The sequence below is a fragment of the Hyperoodon ampullatus genome (assembly GCF_949752795.1).
Source record: "Hyperoodon ampullatus genome assembly, chromosome: 6".
NCBI classification, from domain to species: Eukaryota; Metazoa; Chordata; class Mammalia; order Artiodactyla; family Ziphiidae; genus Hyperoodon; species Hyperoodon ampullatus.
Genome location: NC_136919.1, coordinates 73770832 through 73791277, shown reverse-complemented (window position 1 = coordinate 73791277; position 20446 = coordinate 73770832). Strand labels below are relative to the sequence as shown.

General features: G+C 42.0%; 1 protein-coding gene across 3 annotated transcripts in view; it reads left to right on the top strand.

Moving 5' to 3' along the window:
- SMARCA2 (SWI/SNF related BAF chromatin remodeling complex subunit ATPase 2) overlaps positions 1 to 20446 on the top strand; it is a gene marked incomplete at its 5' end in the record, with an annotated part of 169956 nt that overhangs the window by 70141 nt on the left and 79369 nt on the right. For all 3 annotated transcript variants that reach the window (XM_079706373.1, XM_079706372.1, XM_079706371.1), the window contains 4 exons: positions 2756 to 2802; positions 5133 to 5299; positions 12006 to 12169; positions 17156 to 17383. In XM_079706373.1, the coding sequence (XP_079562499.1) occupies positions 2756 to 2802; positions 5133 to 5299; positions 12006 to 12169; positions 17156 to 17383 (606 nt within the window). The remainder of the gene's footprint in view (positions 1 to 2755; positions 2803 to 5132; positions 5300 to 12005; positions 12170 to 17155; positions 17384 to 20446) is intronic.

The following is a 20446-nucleotide window of genomic DNA, read 5'->3' as shown; positions in this document are numbered from 1 at the left end:
TTTTAGTCTGTTACTTAGATTTGTATTTTTTCCTTTCTGGCCTCTTGCATGACAGTGTAGATACAGGCTTTTATCCTGAGGCTCTGGTCTCTAGGAAGCTATTTTTAGGGGAGAGGACATATTCTGCCCTGTTCGCTACATGTGAATGAGTTTCCTAAATTGACAATTTCACCCCAGTAGGAGCCATTGACTTGAGCAGGAAGGAAAAGGAGCCACAATTGTAGCCTCCACTTTTCAATGTGGCCGCAGATGAATATGGTCCTGGCGGCAATTATTTGCCAGGGCACTGCTTACTTTCCACTACAGATGAGCAGGAGGCATGGGGCAAGTCACTGCAGGCTCCGTGTCGGCACCAGCTTATTAACAAATAAATAAATAGAAGGTTCTAGGAATTTAACTTTCAGGAGCATATTCCTGGAAATGAGACTGAAATATTCTTGACTTTGAAGATTATTTTTTTCTTCCTTGTTTTTGGTAATCGCGCTTGTTAGGCGGCAGTATATATTGCACCTCTGTCCCTGTCCTGGAGTCCTATCCCACCTGTGGTGGGAAGTTAGAAAAACTCCTGACACTGTTGTTGCCTTAGGGACAGGCAACCCTTCCTTTATAGAGTAAAAAGCCCTCGATATAAGTAAAATGACAACAGCAACAACAGTAAAAGGAAGGAAGGAAGGAAGAAAAGAAAGAAAGAAGAAAGGGAGGGAGGGAGGGAGGGGGAAGGCCCCATCAACAAGCCTATTTAGACGCATAGTAGGAGAATCCACTGTGTGGTAATAAGTCTGTACCCCAGGTCACTTTTAACTGTGACTTGGTGTAAGTCACTCATAGCTACTTGACTTGTCATCAGATGGTAACAGATTATAGGACTGGCAGGAGGATAAACTTTAAAAAAAATAGCATATGAAGTGTCTGGTAAACCACTAATGTGATAAATGGGCTGTAAGGTATCCATGAGTTAGTCACCATCTTATTTTTCCTAAAAATAATTTTAAGATATTTACTGTGTAAAAGTATAGAGGAGTTTGAGGACTTAGAAATTATGAAAATTAGATGTCAATCTGAACTTCATTTTGGTTATCGTACCAAAATGAACCTTTGAGACACACTGGGCCATGTCAGGAAGGGAGAGGATGTCAAGCTTCTGTCTGGAGCACCTGGGGAGGGGAGCGGGGGGCACTCAAAGAAGCTAAGTCTAAGTAACATGTCCTCCTTTGCCTGCACATTGACATGTTAAGTAGCAGTCAGTAGAAAGACAGACTTTGATTTGCAATTTTTTTAATGTAAAAAACTTTCAGTGGGCTTCCCTGGTGGCGCAGTGGTTGAGAGTCCGCCTGCCGACGCAGGGGACGCGGGTTCGTGCCCCAGTCCGGGAAGATCCCACGTGCCGCGGAGCGGCTGGGCCCGTGGGCCATGGCCGCTGAGCCTGCGCATCTGGAGCCTGTGCTCCGCAACGGGAGAGGCCACAACGGTGAGAGGCCCGCGTACTGCAAAAAAAAAAAAAAAAACAACTTTCAGGAGCCCATTCCTGGAAATGAGACCCACAGTTATTTACAAAGGTATCACAGTTGTGAACCAGAGATGGTGTGTGCATTTTGCTTTTGTCTTCATTTTGTTTGCTTACACACCCTTTGCTCATACTACTTCATACTAGAAACCTGGTCTCTGGATTGGGCTCACTGCCTCCCTGGGGATCTTCAAACCAGAGAAATGAAAGCAGTGTTTGTAAAATGCTGCTGTTACCTGACTTTATCACCATCTATCAACACATACCATCTGAGAGACGGATGAGGCTTAAATCTCTAGTCAGGAGTGGCACCTGTAGAGACAAAAGGGTAGGCTTGGAGTCAGGGTAGGGTTTTTAGCTGAGGTCCATTGGCGTTAACTTTGCCGGCAGGGCAGCATCCAGAGGGGCTGGGCCTACCATAAATGATTATGTATGGGAGCAAAGCCCAAAGGGAAGATCTGGTCCCCTTGGAGGAAAGCTTCAGTGAGCTGGGAAGGAAGGGGAGCAGAGAAGGGAGACAGCTGGTGGTTGATGTGAAGGTGTGACGTGCTCTCCTCCCCACAGATGGTCTCCCTTCCCACAAAGAAGGAATGCAAAAATCACATGGAGAGCAGCAACTTATTTCTTCCACGGAGTCAGTGAGGAGGGAATTCTGTAATTAAGTTCTGTGTTTTAAAAGTGGAAGCCGGTCACCTGAGGGGTGGTATACGTTTAGAGCCTTATTTATAATACAGAAAAACACAGTATGGAAGGGATGTTAGGATTCCACCAAACTAAGGTTTACAGTATGTAGTACATAAATAATCATTACTTTTACTGTTAAATATTTCCAACAGTGTATTTATGTGTATATATTAATCTTGATTTGCTTGTAGGAAGCTCTTCCTCTAGTCTAGACTCTAAGCTCCTTGGGGTAGCTACTTCATTTTTTTCCAGATTCCCAGTACCTGCCTACCACAGCCCTGGGCCAGTCAACACTTAATCACTGTTTGATGAGTGAACTAGCCCTGTCATCTCAGTATGAGAGTCTAGAGACTTGCAGACTTACGGGATATATTTCTGGCAGAACTATAGTCTGAATTCCAAGACTTTGGGTTTCTGGTTCATTGTATAATGAGTGTTTTCTTACTTATTCATTATTTTATTTAACTGCTCTAGAAATAGATAGGATGACCTCACTAATAGGATAATCATTAAGTTAATAATTACAGATCCGTTTTTTAGAATCATTTTCTTCTCTCTCTTTTAAAGGAATCCTTTGCTGAACACCTGGGCTATTCAAATGGGGTCATCAATGGGTAAATCTTAATTTTTTTTTCTTCCAAAACATAGTTTGTTGGTCCTCCCTAACTTTTCTCTCTGAAGTGTTTCCTATCACACAAATACATACTGCCAGCCTCCTCAGCCCTCCTCTCTCCTCAGCAGAGGGTACAGAAGTTGTTAACCAAAATGATATCAGCATTCCCTTTTACTTTACTGGCATGAATTACTACATGCCTTGAGCAAGTGGCTATTCAAAGGACATAGATCTCCTTTAATAGACTTAACAGTGCCCTAGTGTTCTTAAAACGTTGTCAGAGCTTCAAAGGGTTCTTATAACCAATAGTGTAGCTTGAGCTCAAAGCAAATTTACCATATGAAGTCTCAAGTCGATATTTAACATGAACGTGTATGAGAGGAAAATGTCTCATCTGCTATGCGTATATACACCTTGACAGTAATTTGTTAGCCTATGGTCTGTATAAGAAATAATTTTTCATTCGCAGTGGACATTGAAGAGATGCATGCCTGCAACACAACAAAACAGAATGTTGCATTAATAGAAAGTCTCTGTTTTGCTTGTGTGGTACCAGGGAAATTTTTATTATTAGGATAAAGGGGTCAATTCTTGGATCCCAAGTGCAGTCTGTGTTGCTGGACTAAGATCCAGGAATTGGAAGCCATCCAAACCAATGCCACCAGGCTCTCCTTTATCTTTCCTTTTCTCCTTTTCTCCTTTTCTCCTTTTCTCCTTTTCTCTTGGTCCTTTGTTCACTCCTGGTGCCATCAGGTTGGCCAGGGTTGCATATTGAAAACATGGCCTCAGGGGGTGTTTGGAGGACAGTCTCAGAGTAGGGGATGGATGTTGGGAAGACTTACACTTGAAAATGTCTGTTCTACGTGTCATAAAATCAACTACCAATGATACGTTTCAGTATTATAGACTAGACTGCACATGCACTGGGGAGTTTTCCCACCAACATCACCCCTACAACTAAGTTTTAATAATATGACACATCCCTGTTGATAAAGAGGAGAGTGGTTTCTTGTGGAGGAGAAAAACTCTACTTTAACTCACTAACATTCTTCTCTATCTGACAGCACTCTATCATCGTATTTTTAATGTGAATTTCTATGTAAGCCAGGATTGTGTCCCCTCCCCAATCCATTCTTCACAGTGTACATGGTGATCTTTTAAAAAGATGTCTTATCTCGTCACCCCCCTGTTTAAAACCCATCATTGGCTTTCTGTTGCACTTAAAACTAAAACTAATAGAGCCCTACAGAATCTGTCCCGCCTCCCACCCTCTTCATCTCTGCTCTCATCTCCCAGCATCCCCCTCTGCCCCCCGACTTAAGCTTAAGCCACACACACCATTTTGTCAATTCTTTAGACTCACCAGGCTCTTTTACTCCTCAGGGCCTTTGCACATACTCTTTCCGCTTCCGGGAATCTCCTCCTCTCCACTCCTAAGCCCACCTTTTTCACCTGGCTGCCTTTTGCTCTTTATTTCAGGTTTTAGCTAAACTGTTAGCTCTTTAGCGGGTCACCTTTGATGCTCTAAACCAGTGGCTGCCAAATTCTTTTCTGCAAAGGGCCAAATCTCAAATGTTTGCACCTTTGCTGGCCAAAATGTCTCTGTTGCACTTGCTCAGCTTTGCCATGGTAGCTTGAAAGCACTCCATAGGCAAACAGAAATGAGTGAGCCTGGCTGTGTTCCAATAAAACTTTATTTACAAAAACAGACAGCAGTCCAGGGGCTGATGTTTGTCCAAGCACTGCTCTAATGTAAAGAAGATATCACCTGTTGCTATGAGTGCTCATAGCAACTTGCTATTTTTCTTTTTAGGACTTATCAGAAGTTGTTAATTACCCATTTGGAAGGCAGGGATCCTATTTTGCTTATACACATGCCCAGCAGTATGCTTGGCACATAGTAGGTGCTCACTAAGTATTTCAGTGAATCTTAAGTGCCCTAAATTAGTAATTTTATGTACTTAATAAGTAGGGATTTAAGGAAATGACAACATATACATATATGCATGTGTAGGAAAGACAGAGGGAGAGAGAATTGAGAGAGTCAAAGTATTAGGTTTCCTTTTCTTTCTAGAAACTGTCATCATACCTAGAGTATATAATATACTTTTTATGGGTTTTCTAGAAATATATTTTATTTTTTCCATGCAGTAGTCTCAGTTGCTTTGGAGTGGATACTCATTCCCTCATTCATTCATCCATTCATTCATTCTGTAGTTATTTATTAAATGTTTACTATGCACAAGGCACTATATGAAAAGCAAAGCTCTACTGGATCCTTCAAGAAGACAGCAGTAATACTGTCTTCTTGTTTTGCATTTTTGGGTTCAGGGCTGAGCTGTATCGGGCCTCAGGAAAGTTTGAGCTACTTGATCGTATTCTGCCAAAATTGAGAGCGACTAATCACCGCGTGCTGCTTTTCTGCCAGATGACGTCTCTCATGACCATCATGGAGGATTACTTTGCTTTTCGGAACTTCCTTTACCTGCGCCTTGATGGTAAGTGTGTAAGGAATGAGGCTCTGAAGCCACACAACCCAGAGTGCAGGGATAATGAGCACTCAGATCTAATTCCCATCTCAGCCAAAAGGAGGGGTAAAATTCTTGAAGAATTAACTAGCAGGGTGGGGTGCAGCTTCTCTAGACAGCAGTCTTTATATCCTCCAGCTTAAAATAAGCTGAAATTATTTGTGCTGCTGTTTATCCCACATCCAAACCAATGCAAATGGACTTAGAATCACTTATAAGTACCACAATTAAAATAAACCAAACTAAACTAAAATTTAAACACTCTCCTTGTCTGTTACCTGTGCACCATACAGAATATTTTGATAAGCCTTTAGCTTTCTCTGTGAAGGCATATTTTAAGGGGATAAAGGCTATGACTCCTTTCTTCAGTGACACTGTTGTAGTTCATTTAAGATTATATCTATCGTTAAAGCTTCTCTCTTTTTCTAAATAGAACATATCTACATGCTACGTTAAGAGATAGGGCTTCACTGTTTCCTGGATTTTACAAACTATGTAGAATATTGGCCTGATTTTAAGAGTGAAATTTAAATACCACGTCCTTAAAAAATTAGTCAGAAAATATGAATGGAAGAAAGTACGAATTTAGTGATACTTCCTAAATTGCTATATGATTTGGGTGGCAGCTCTAGCATTTCAGAGATTAAAGATATCAAAATTTTCATACTATGGCAGGGAGTAACATTTTCAAAGAGTAGTAAGTAGGGATAGGAGCTGATTTACAGCCAGGCTGGTGTTGAATTCCTGCATGGTGTTACTAATACCAACTTTTATCCAATGCAATATTCAAGTTATCGTCAAATGGGAAATTTAAAGTTTATGTTCCATTAAAAGGTGTTGTTTTATTTTCAGTCCAACATTTTCTCCCCCTTTTGTCATGAATTAGATATAACTGGATATTTACCAACCTTGGACCTGCCATATGTTCTCTTACTTGAGGTTTTTTTTTTTTGGTTTTTTTTTGGTTTTTTTGTTTTTTTGCGGCACACGGGGGTCTCACTGCTGTGGCCTCTCCCGTTGCGGAGCACAGGCTCTGGACACGCAGGCTCAGCGGCCATGGCTTACGGGCCTAGCCACTCCGTGGCATGTGGGATCTTCCCGGACCTGGGCACGAACCCGCGTCCCCTGCCTTGGCAGGTGGACTCTCAACCACTGCGCCACCAGGGAAGCCCTCTTACTTAAGTTTTTAAGTGATTTCTCTATATGGTGTACCTCTTAGGGCCTTTTTAACTTTTAAATTAATTATACCTCTGACAGACTTGATTTTTTTTAAGTCTTTTTGCCTCTCCTCCTTAAAGTCACTGAAAACAGAGGAATGGTTAAGTCAATGTTAATTCTAAATTCATGACACAGTTACATCAACCACAGTCTGTCTTTTGGCAAATCTGCCTTGTGTCTCATCTTCTGACCTGATGCATTGGTTCCTCCCTCTCTGTGAGGGGTAAGTTCAGCCTTCCGTCAGCATTCTTCCTTTGAAAGGCAAGCCCTCCTTCACTGCTTGAGTGAGGGGGGCAGCAGCCAGCTCTATTTCCCTGGATGTACAGCCCCCCACAGGTGTCCTGTAGAACTGTTGTTTACTACTCCGTGGCATTTCGTTTGGAATCTCAGCTCTCTTGGGACTGTGACCTTGGAATGTTCGAGTCTGGGAAACTGGCAAGAAGTGATTTCCTTGAAACAAATCCCTCTAATGTGTTCTTGCCAGCTTGAGAGAGTGTCTATTTTTATTTAATTTTTAAAAATGTTTTGGCTGCGTTGAGTCTCCGTTGCTGTGCGCGGGCTTCCTGTAGTTGCGGTGAGCGGGGACTACTCTTCGTTGCGGCGCACGGGCTTCTCATTGCGGTGGCTTCTCTTGTTGCCGAGCTCGGACTCTAGGCGCCTGGGCTTCAGTAGTTGTGGTTCGTGGGCTCTAGAGCACAGGCTCAGTAGTTGTGGCACACGGGCTTAGTTGCTCCGAGGCATGTGGGATCTTCCCGGAGCAGGGCTCGACCCCGTGTCCCCTGCATTGGCAGGCGGATTCTTAACCACTGTGCCACCAGGGAAGTCCCGAGAGAGTATCTTTAATATTCTGTTGGTTGCTGTCCTTATTGTTATTAATCATAATAGTCATAAAAGCTAATGTTTATGGAAGACCTACTACATGTGGGATGCCAGGCTAAGCACTTCATATGCATTATTAATTTAATTTTCTCAACAAACAAGCTTCTGTTATCCCCTTCTTACCAGGTACGAATATGATCCCATTTAACCGATGCGAAAACAGAGGTTTAGAGAGATGAGTTAACTTGCCATAGGTTACACATGAAGCAAATGGTGAAATCAAGTTCTAACTTAGATGTCTCTGATTCAAAATTCGTTTAGAATCAGTTTTAGCAAATCCAGCAAGATTTATTCCATCTCTGAAAATGTTGCTTTCCTAGAGACATTTGAAGACTGATTTTGAACTGAATTCAAAAACTGTAAGTTGGTTGATTGAAAATGACCAGGCCAGGGCCTCCCTGGTGGCGCAGTGGTTGAGAGTCCGCCTGCCGATGCAGGGGATACGGGTTCGTGCCCCGGTCTGGGAGGATCCCATGTGCCGCGGAGCGGCTGGGCCCGTGAGCCATGGCTGCTGAGCCTGCGCATCCGGAGCCTGTGCTCCGCAACGGGAGAGGCCACAACAGTGAGAGGCCCGCATACCACAAAAAAAAAAAAAAAAAAAAAAAAAAAAAAAAAAAAAAAAAAAAAAAGAAAATGACCAGGCCATTTCAAGAGAATGTGCTACTCACTGATCCTACCATCAAAGGCCTTACCGTTAGGTTGGAGGAGGCAAGTAAGCAAGTTCCATTAAGTGTTACAGATGTCATTGAGAAGGCTGCATGGGCTTCTACCTGGAAGAAACAGCAGCCATTTGTTCTGAGGTTGGAGAGAATTGATGGCAAACAGTCGACATACACATGGATAAATTGGTACACACACTGCCAGCTGTACCACCCTCTAACTACACCCCCTTAACCCAGTTGTTAAAATGACTTCAGATTTTCATTGCTGAATTTGATGTCCCAGATTTTTGACCTCAGGGGAAAAAAAATTTGATGACAGTTAAGTAGATTTTTTTTCTGCAGAGATTATGGTTGCATGAATAGATTTAACTACGATTCCATTATAGTCTTTGTTTTCACTGGAAATGATTTTTGAGTGAGAGCAAGTGATGAAGTTACATCCCAGAAGACAACATTTTCCAAAAGCAGCTGAAACTAAGTTAAAGTGAGTAATCATGAAAGCCAGGCAGTGTGTTCCTTCTGGCAAAATCTGCAGTTTTCATCACAGTTGCCCTTATTATTAATTGTATGCTTGGTTATGTTCTACATTAAAGCCTATAAGAACGTGGACTTGATACACTTTAAATCCTGTACCCACCTACAAACAGCATTTCTTTGTCTGGGGCTAAACCCTGACACGGTAGTTTGACTCTCCTTGAGCAGTGTCCCAACGATTGCTGATGAACAGCAGAGATCTTGGCTTGGAGAACCTTTGACTAATGGAAATGGTAACCCAGCAAACGCTGAAACTTGTAATAAGAAATGCCATAGCTTTGCATGAAAAGTGATGCAATCCTATTTTTTTCCTGGCTTTATAATTTGTCAAGTTCCAAGCTACGTATACAATTTTAATACACACCAGATAATATGGTCCATCTGTTTGCTTGAGGTGTCTGGCGTAGGGCCTAAAAATTCTTTTGACCAGATAATTTTGATATCCCTTTTGTTTTTCAGTGCTTTGTTTTTCATTTAGGGTTATTTCATCCCAAGTAGGCATATGCACTAATTAGTTTTATTTATATCTTAATGCATGTAATTGTTAACTGATTATTTTTCAGTTCAGTGGATCAAAAGTGAACTTCTACCCTCATAGTATATAGATGCTCAGTTTCTGTACCCTGATATCAGAAAATAGATACAGTTGGTCCCTCATCCCTCAGTATCCAAGGTGGGGACTTGGTTCCAGGAACCCCACAAATACCAGAATCTGCAGATGCTCAAGCCCCTAATATAAAACAGTGTAGTGGAACTTCTCCGGCGGTCCCGTAATTAAGGCTCTGCCTTCCAATGCAGGGGGCGCAGGTTTGATCCCTGGTCGGGGAACTAAGATTCCACATGCCATGCAGTATGGCCAAAAATTAAAAAAACAAACAAACAAACAAGCAAAAAAACCAGTGTAGTATTTGCATATAATCAATCTATGCACATCCTCCCATATACTTGTTTTTTTGTTTGTTTTTTTTTTTTGCGGTACGCAGGCCTCTCACTGCTGCGGCCTCTCCCGTTGCGGAGCACAGGCTCTGGATGCGCAGGCCCAGTGGCCATGGCTCATGGGCCCAGCCGCTCCGCGGCATGTGGGATCTTCCCGGACCGGGGCACGGACCCGTGTCCCCTGCATCGGCAGGCAGACTCCCAACCACTGCGCCACCAGGGAAGCCCCCTTCCCATATACTTTAAATCATCTCTAGATTACTTATGATACCTAATACAATGTAAAGGCTATGTAAATAGTTGCTGGTGCTTGGCAAATTCAAATTATGCTTTTTTGGAACTTTCTGGAATTCTTAATTTGGAATTTGGAGTACTTTTGATTCAAATTTTTTTAATTTGGAATACTTTTGATCCACTGTTGGTTGAATCCCTGGATGATGCACAATCCATAGGTACAAAGGGACGACTATACCATTATCTCTGGGAACTCCTTCTTTCCCCATTTTGGAAGTGTTTGCTTTTTTTTGTTTGTTTCTTTGGCTTTTCCTTCACTTTAAGGCAGAGGGTAAATATGTGAACCAGTCATCTATGTGAGTAATTTTTTAAAAAAATCATTGCACCTGGGCACATGATGTAGCAAAATGGTTTCATGATAGACCAGATGCGTCTTCCATTAGCATCATGAACAGAGATAGTTCATCGTGATCTCAGAAAGCCAATTCTGAAAATAAGAGAAAAAAGGGCACCATGTGTTTGAAACCTCATTTAACAAAACACATTTCATGTTCCTCCCCCCAAATCTAAATTCTTACAATTCATCATTGCAGGATTTGACCAGGTTGCAAAACTTGAAATCTGATTTGGAAAGTAGAATGAGCTCTAAAGAACATTGCTTCATTGAATGGGGACTCCCAAAGCCCCTTGTTTCTAATCCCCGTTTGCTGTATTCAGGAATGTTCTTTTTCCCTCCTCAGGAGGGTACTTACTATTTTTATTAATATGAAAAACAGATCTCCCCATGTTTGGGAACTTGAACCTCCACAGTAACTCGATTCCATTAGCTGGAGTCACTTAGGTGTTTTAATCCTCTGAAATAAATTGCCAGTATATTTTCATCGTTAAAAAAAGAACGCCATGTAGAAATAATATTTGTACAGCAGGTGGTTAGGGACTATCATGTAACATACATATACATGTCCCAACAGCCTAAGACCTTTTTCAGAACTCTGCAGCTACACTTTTCTGGTGAAATATATTCAGATGGAATATGGTAGGTTTTTTTTCCTTTCCACAATGCAGTTCCTGAAATGGCCAGGTAAATACATTACAAATACATTGTATGTGATTGAGGGGCTGATTTGGGATGCAAGTCTGGGTACTTGGTACCCTAAAAGTGAGTACCATTCTCTGGGGTTCCATACTCTCTGCTTATTCACTATTTTGGAGACTCATCAGACACCATGGGGTGAGCCATTGCCAGGTGTATTACATGCTGCTTTGTATGGTTATAGTTTATAACTCAGCAGAGCAGAATGTCAACATGAGAAACCAACTGAGAGATTCCTTTTTTTTTTTTTTTTTTGAGTTATTTTGGCTTCAAGTCTTGCTAACAAGGATAAAAATATTCCATTCACATTTTATGTTTTTACCAGCCAGATCATGCTCAGTAGCCATCTGAATGGTAAAATATAGTAGAAATAGATTTACTTTTGTTTCTGTTCTCTTGGGCATGAACAAGTCCTCACTCTAAAGCCTATTGGCAAAGTAGTTTCAAGCCATTATAATCAATCTTTTAGGCACGTGTGTGTGTGTGTGTGTGTGTGTGTGTGTGTGTGTGTTAAATTATTTGGTGTTCTCAAGCATAAAAATAAATTCAGAGGGGGCTTCCCTGGTGGCGCGGTGGTTGAGGGTCCGCCTGCCGATGCAGGGGACACGGGATCGTGCCCTGGTCCGGGAGGATCCCACATGCCGCGGAGCGGCTGGGCCCGTGAGCCGTGGCCGCTGAGCCTGCGCGTCCGGAGCCTGTGCTCCGCAGCGGGAGAGGCCACAACAGTGAGATGCCCGCATACCACAAAAAAAAAAAAAAAAAAAAATTCAGAAAATGTTTCCACCAAGTTTTAGGTTAACATAAGAATGTTATAGGATATGTAAGTTTCAGAGATGCCCAGTCAGAATGTTTAAACTCTTTTCAACATTTTGGAACAATGAGTAGTAGACAGAGTATTCCTTCTTAATTAGAGAAAAGTCTCTTACTATCTCTTTTTTTTTTTTTTTTAATTGCAAGATGTTCAAAGTTCCTTTCAAAAGGGCAAAAACCTTAGGGGATTTCCTCACCAATACTAAGAGGAGTCTGAGTCTATTTCTCAAGGAAGTAGGCCTTTTTGTCTAGCTCTGTGACATTTTCAGACAGGAGTTAATTGTCAAATTTATTTTTCTTATCCCCTCAGGCACCACCAAGTCTGAAGATCGTGCTGCTTTGCTGAAGAAATTCAACGAACCTGGGTCCCAGTATTTCATTTTCTTGCTGAGCACAAGAGCTGGAGGCCTGGGCTTAAATCTCCAGGCAGCTGATACCGTGGTCATCTTTGACAGCGACTGGAATCCTCATCAGGTGTGCATGTCTCTGACTTGGGTGCCCAGGCCTTCCTTCTGGAGGGGAACTGAAAGACTAGCAGTTCCCTCCCTCATATACATTTATGGGGCAGAGCACATTTCTAAACGAGTGGACCATTTCCTCAAAGGGAAAATAGCCCAGCGCATTATTATGGCTGTTTTCTTATCTCCCTTGGAACATAGATATTGAGATCTCTTACACACGCCTTTGGTGTACCTTTGAAGAGTTCAAGTTTGGGGGACAAAGACTCAAGTTTCTGCCTAGTTTTAAACCATCCCCCCACCCCCCTACCCCATCTCTCGGGCTTGCCGCTGAGCAAAGCATATTTGGTTAAGGATAAATCAAAAATGTTCCAAGATAAAAACAACAAAAAACAGCTAACATTTATTAGATCCTCACTCTATGCCAGCCTCTTTTTTTTTTTTTTTTGCGGTACGCGGGCCTCTCACTGCTGTGGCCTCTCCCGTTGCAGAGCACAGGCTCCGGACGCACAGGCTCAGCGGCCATGGCTCACGGGCCCAGCCGCTCCGCGGCATATGGGATCCTCCCGGACCGGGGCACGAACCCGTGTCCCCTGCATCAGCAGGCGGACTCCCAACCACTGCGCCACCAGGGAAGCCCCATACCTTATATATTTTTATGTCCCGCATTGCATTCCACAGCCCAGGTAGAATTCATATTCCTATGAGAGACCTGCAGTTTTCCTTTTGCCATGGTGATTCAGTATCTGTTCAGCAAACATTTACTGAGGGGTTGTTATGCCACAGGCCTTGAGCTAGGCTGGATATCTAGGGGAGGAATGTGTGATTCCCCTCCTCCCGGGATGCTCAGTGTGGTTGGATGTTTAGATGACCCTCCTTGCTGCTGCCTAAATCTTCATTGAGAAACAGTAACCTGTGTATAGGTGAATGGTGAGTTCACTAGATTTTATCTTCTGAGGTAAACATTTCTGTGGTGTCTCAGTTGTTCACCTTCATTGGTACAGTGCTAATGCTAAGAGACCAAGGAAACCGCTGCTTCTGGAAATGCTAGTTTACCATGAGAAAGGATGCTGGGACATCTATGCGTCTCTCTCTGTCTCTCTCTGCTTCCCTGTCTCTGTCTGTCTCTCTTTCTCTCATACACATACACTTTCATGACCAGTAGGTGAAAGCAGAACTCTAGAATCAAAGTTAATTACATGCATACCCAACAGTTCACTTTTCACTGCATGTTACCTAAAATTTAGGCAATAAAACTCTGAACCCTACATTTCCTCTGGTCTAATTTAGCATAAATTCCTCACACTGGGCCATATATTTCTGCAGGTATATACATATCTGCCATAGGTGGATTCACTTCCACCTGATATGGTCAACTAGACTGACCAGATTTTTTCATGCCTGTCACTTAAACATGGCCATTAGTTTAGGCAAAATTTTTTTTCATTTTTGGAAATAAGTGATCTTAGACTGATAAAGATGAACACTGATTTTTCATTTAAAAGGTAGGAGAACTAACTTTTATTAAGCGACGACTCTACCAGATACCATGAGGCACTTTGCGTACCTCATTTCAGGTAATCCTCAAAGTATTTTACACATAAGGAAACCCGTCAGTATTAACTTGCCCAGAAACACAGCCAGGATTCACAGCCATGTCTGTCTGGGTTTGGGTTTGAATCCTGGCTTTGGGCTCTTTCTACCCTGTACTCCTGCATAAATGTTGCCCCCAAGTAAAAGTTGTAGAGTTCTTTTTACCATCTTGGCTTCAGCATGCATTGAAAATTTCTTTTTCTGTAATTATTCTTTATTATGTTGAATCAAAATTAACACACATTGATGAAATAGGGTTTATTTGACATAGGTTGACAGATTGAAGATACAAGCCTTAAAGTTGCTAACTGGAGGTCGCTGCTAAAGTCAAAGATAGAACATGTGAATGTAGAATTAGCACTAAAACCCCTCAGGATTATCAGGACGCTCATTCCCAAACTGCTGTGAGAAACATGGGTTGGCACTTTATTTTATTCATTTTAACCCATGAAGCTGGGGCTGTGTTGTTATCACAGAATGGTCAACCACACAGTTACTTTGGAGGCCCTTTTCTCAGGCTGTGTCCTTGTCTTCAGCTATAATCACACCTAAATCAGTATGATGGGCTTTCAGACCACTGAGACCTCAGAATTGGTGAATAATCCATTCAGTGATGACAATGCTTCTTTCTTTGTCGTAATACCTCCCCCCCATTTTTGGCTTAGGGGCCCACAGTCTTACCTTGCGTAAACTTCTTCAGCCTAGAAATTGTCATTTTTGCTATTTTTCAAATAGATAGATCATCTTACATTAAGGTTTTTTTGTTTTGTTTTTTGGGTTTGCTTGTTTGCTTATTTTGGCCGTGTCGGGTCTTAGTTGCGGCCCGCGGGATCCTTTGTTGAGGCATGCGAGATCTTTCGTTGTGGCCCACGGGCTTCTCTCTAGTTGTGGCGTGCGGGTTTTCTCCCTCTAGTTGTGGCACGTGGGGTCCAGAGCACGCGGGCTCTGTAGTTTGCAGCACGCAGGCTCTCTCGTTGAGGCGCACGAACTCAGTAGTTGTGGTGTGCAGGCTTAGTTGCCCTGCGGCACGTGGGATCTTATTTCCCCAACCAGGGATTGAACCCGCGTCCCCTGCATTGGAAGGCAGATTCTTTACCACTGGACCACCAGAGAAGTCCCTAGATAGATCATCTTAAACATACCAAAAAAACACCACTGCTGCCACCACCACCAAAAAAAAAACCCCCAAAAAACTAATTGCTGTAAGCACCCAAGGGTTCAAGAACTTGTTACCCTGTTGGTAGATGGTCCATGCCCTCTACTTCCTCACCTAGCATATTCTGCCGCCACCTGTACCTTAGTGTTTTGTGGGTTATCAGCATCTTCTAGGACAGGGGTCAGCAAACTGCCACCCAGGGCTGAGTCTGGCCCGCAACCTGAGTTTGGACCACTTACAAGCAAAGAATGGTTCTCACATTTAAAAGTATAAAAATGTAAATTGAAAAAGAAAGAAAAACGATTATCAGCCTCTTGGTGAGAACAGTTGCTCATTGTTTGCTCTTGGCCAAGATAGCCTGGACTATTTACCACTGGGCCCATTCTGGAAGCAGTGTGTGACCCCTTTTCTAGGAAATAATCAGGAGGTTGATGACACAGAACTTGCCAGCGTGGCTGCTGCTCAGCCATTCTGGGGAAGATGTGTGGAGAGAGATGACTGAGCTCAGGGCTCGAACAGAAAATGAAGTTTAGGGTTTCCACGCGGCCCCCGCCCCCCCCCCTTTGGATTTTAATGATCCACCTCACTTTCTCCTCTTTGGAAAATAATCTAATTTGGGTGAGTCCCAGCTGTATTCATGGTTCAGCTCTCCCATATTGATAGTCACTTCTTCAAATATCTTCTGAGGAAAACCTTTTGCCTAATTAGTCATTTAATTGTAAAGGTCCCTGCAGCAAAGACAGATCTCCTGGGCAGACTTCGGCCTGTTGTCTCCTTTTGCTGTCTAGGTGACCAAGAAACTCATCTGGTCAAGATGATGGGCTTACAGCTGTAGCAAGGTATCAGCTCTGTGCAAAAGAGGGTGCCAGGGATGCAGGATGCAGGGGACAGACCTTTGCCCTAAAGATGTACACGGGTCTAATGGGGGACACATGGAAACAGCTAATTAGCATTGGAGAGATCATCACCTGGACCAGAATGAACAAAAGTGATGTACCAAGAAGTTTTTATGGCATAGTCTTAAGATTAGGTAACTCTGCTTCATAGCTTTATGACGGTTTTTATTTAAAGATTTCATTAAAACCTTATTTTTTTATTATAAGAGTAATATACATTCAAAGCAGAAAAAAATTGCCAAACCACATGAAAGTAAACTGAAGAAAATTTAATAACACCTATAATCTTAATACCTGAAGATATAAACATTATTAGCTTCTTGGTATTTGTGCTTCCTGCCTTTTCTTGGTATAGATAAATTTATGCACATAAGATCATAATGTACATACTCATATATAACTTGTAGTTTTCACTTATTATAGCCTTATGATGTATCATTAAGTTTTCTAAATGAGAGTATAATTTTTAATGTACTATGTTGTATATACATAGAGTAAAAAACTGTAATTTATTTAACCAATCTGTTATTGTTGAATGTTTACTTAATTCTGCTTTTTTAAAAAACCATTATAAATGATATATAATGCTGAGAGGTGCATCCTTACTGTAAGTCTTTGTGCATATCCATGATTATTCCCATAGGATACCTTCCCAAGAAGCGAAATTTCTGAGTCAGGGGCCATACCCAGTTTCAACACTTTTGATACATAGTGCTAAATTTCTATCCCCCCAAAGTTGTCCAGTTTACTACTCTGCTAGCAATCCTTTTCATTCCCCAAATGAAAGATTGAGTCTTTGATGGAATTAGATCCCAGGAAATTTGCTACATGGGTAATCATTGTATGAACAGTGTGTGTTTATGTGTATAATGTATGTGTGTATAATTCAGCAATGTCTTAAAAATCATCTTTAACACCTTCCTTTAACCTTGCACCTTAGGGTTAGTTTTAGCTAATATCCAAGTCATAATTCTGACACCAAATTTATTTTTATTTATTTAATTTTTTTTTTAGTTAGGGACAAATCTGATGGTGAACCTAGGGGCAGATTAAACACACACACACACACACACACACACACACACACACACACACACACACAAACACATCTTGAGACCTGGATTTCAAAACCTGAGATGTATTTCATTTGGCTAATTTGAACCCAGTTGCCCTCAACTAGGAATGACCTTGAATTTTTCCGAAGAAGGTAGCTTGTGTATTTTGAAAATGTAAGCAGACTCTTGCATTAGTAAAGGCGGGTTAAATAACGCTTCCATAGTTCCCTCTTGGGTGGGTGACCTGTCTGCTAGGCTAATCCAGGCACAGTGGCCCTCAAACACGTGGTTTTCTCAAACAGGACCTGCAAGCACAGGACCGCGCTCACCGCATCGGCCAGCAGAACGAGGTCCGCGTGCTGAGACTCTGCACCGTGAACAGCGTGGAGGAAAAGATCCTCGCAGCCGCAAAGTACAAGCTGAATGTGGATCAGAAAGTGATTCAGGCAGGCATGTTTGATCAGAAGTCTTCAAGCCACGAGCGGAGGGCATTCCTGCAAGCCATACTGGAGCACGAAGAGGAAAATGAGGTATCCCAGAAAGCGAAGTCTGTGAAATCAGTGATCTTGTGTCTTGCAAAGATTGAGAAGAACCTCTTTGTTCTTTAAAGAATTTCTTGGGGTGGCGTGAATTAAAATGAATGAATTAGCTGCTTTGTTACACCGCAAGCACAAAAAGCCTGTGAAACATCCAAACGAGTGTCTAAAAAGCAGTTGCTAGAGGGACCTGAAGGCTTGGCCATCCAATGCTTCCCTGGTTTCTGCCGGGAGGTGCAGCCTGCATGGTTGATTGTACTGTAAGTGCTGCCCTCTGTAGGGCAGATGCAGAACCGCAGAGAGGCCACTTGCAGGAACAAAATTGCTAGATGAGACAACCAAAGCTGGAAGGGTCACTCCTTGCCTTTTCTTTCTCCATCCTTCAGAGCCCTTTGTCTCTATTGCCTTTTTATCAGGGATCACAGCACTTCAGTATGTTTGTAGGATAAGCCCTCACAGCTGTCTTTAGCTCTTTGAGTCATACTTTTACTGGAAAAGAGTGACCTTAACCTCCACTCCAAATGCTCCTGTAAGAGCTGACCAACGGCTGAGAAAATCATTGGCTAAAAAGCAAAATCTCTTTTTACTTGCCAACATTGTTCGAAGAATGCATTGATTATGTTTCTCTCAGGGGATCTTTGGGTAGCTGTATTTTTTTAGATTGCCAGTCTTAGTAATTCTATACTAAATTTTCATCCCCAGATGGATTTGAAATAGATTAAAAGACATAGTTCTTATGTAGTCTAGAAACTGTACAAAATACCAGTGCCAGTCCTTACCATAAAATTGGCTTGGGATGGACAAATTTGGTTTGGTGTGCCCATGTTCATAAGTGGAAGAATGGGTTTATCTTATCTAGTCATGTGGAATACTATTTTCATTGCATGTATTAGATATACAGTTGACCCTTAAACAACACAGTTTGAACTGTGTGGGTCCACTTTCATGTGGATGCTTTTCTATAATAAGTACTACAGCACTACATGGGTCCAGAGTTGGTTGAGTCCATGGGTGCAGAGGAACTGTGGAATTGGACAGCCGATTTACGATTTACATGTAAGATATACATGGATTAACCCCAGATGTTCAAGTGTCAACTGTAGTTTGATTTTGCCTCAAGTAGGATGTTTTTGAAATCTTCTATAAATTAGAAACCAAATTCTTTCAAAAATCTCATGTAGTTTTTTTTTCTGAAATAAGTGGAAATGTGAAGTAGTTCTTGATATTTAAAGTAATCCTGAAATGAATCTTTTTGCAAATTGAAAAGCACTTTTCTGTTACACCTCTTCACTTGTCAGCCTTATATGTTTGATTAGTTATTAGATTTCACTAAAATGATGAAAAATGCATATGCACATACATTCACGCATATTTTTTAAATTTTGATCTCAAATAATTTACCACGTCTGATTCTGGAAGTTGAATATTTGATACAGATATGATTCTCAAAATTGAAATATTTGATACAAATTTAGAATCAGATTTTCAGGTGATTTTTTTGTTGGTTTACACACATGGAAATTTTAAAAATAAAATACTAGGGTGAGTGATATATACTGTCACAAAGCAGGGTGGGCAGAGCTGATACTCAGCCAGGAGTCTCCACGATGTTTTTGTTTATTTTGTTTTGTGTAGGCCTTGTGAAGATAGTCCCCAACCTGGTTTAGGTGGAGTGTAGGGTTGCCTGGAGCTTTCCAACCTTCCTAAGCCTCAGGGAGATGTTGATCCCTCCCAGGCCTTAGGGCCCTTGCAGGACATTTGGTCCTGTCCAAAGCATCCATAAGACATTTGGTCCAGACCAAAGGGTCCTCGATATTTGATCCTGTCCAAAACCACTTGTCAGGGACCAAATATACTCATGGATGTTTTGGATGGGACCAAATTTCAAGAACCTTTTGGCGTGAACCAAATGTCTTATGGACATTTTGGACAGGACTGAATGTCTGCTAACCTTGCGGGCCACCAGGTGGGGCCTGCAGTGCAGTCCAGCGCCGGTTGCTTCTAGCTGTGAGCTGCCTGGCTGGGGTTCCACACCCCTTCCAGGCTATCCGTGTGTCAGACAAATGTTATCATTTTCTGGATGGCATGTGTCCTGATGTGAAAATGTTCGGGGTCACTGATAGCCTGCAGTCAAGGGCTCTGGTCCTGAATATCAGCGGCAGCCATCACCATGGTTGACAGACCATGGAGCACTCGGGCACAAGGAATCCAGGAAGATTTATTGCCCACTTGTTCTCTGTGAAGGCCAAGCCACTGTAGACAGGCTTCTTGCCAGTTTACAAGAGCATCTTTTCATCTTGGGCTTGGGGGAAGTCCAGCCCCACACTGTATAGGTGATGAGGGGATAACGTGGCCCTAGGACTAGGGTGGGTAAAAGCAGGACATCTTTTCACCAGTGGATACATTAACCGAATTCTTTGTACCTTGAAGTCTCAGCCCACCCCGAGCTAGTCTATTTCTTTGTCAGATGAAATGTAATAATGTGTTTAGACAAATTGCCTTCCATCTAGAGATGAACTAGCATAGAAAGTTTTTCACAGGTAATTATTATCTTGAGTCATCAGTTTTTACTTTATTGAATTGCATTAATTTCTGACACGGTGTGCAAGACATTATCTTGAGAACAGACAGAGTCATCTCATTTAAGCTGCTAGGCCATTTGTACTCTTTCTAGAACAGGTTGCCTTGTTTTGAACGTATGATTTGGGAAATTGGATGTTTGAAGTTCTGGGTTTCCCTTTCGTCCCTCTGCTGATACATTGAAACTCCCCATTTGATTTTTAACAAGCTCACTCAACATATGATAAAAATAATTTTGGGCGGCAAGTTCTGTAGTATCTGCCCAACTTTTAGAATCTTTTTTTTAAAGTGTGAAAATCATAGCATAACATTTCTAAAAAATTTGAGAACTGTTGGTTTCTGAGGAATTTTCAGAGCCATAAGGTGCCTTGGTCTAACATACTGTCAGATGAAAATGTGAGGCCTTAGGTAGTTGCTTTCTCTACCTCACTTAAATTATTTTCATTAAGAAGAGTTTTGTGGCGGTTTTGTTATGGC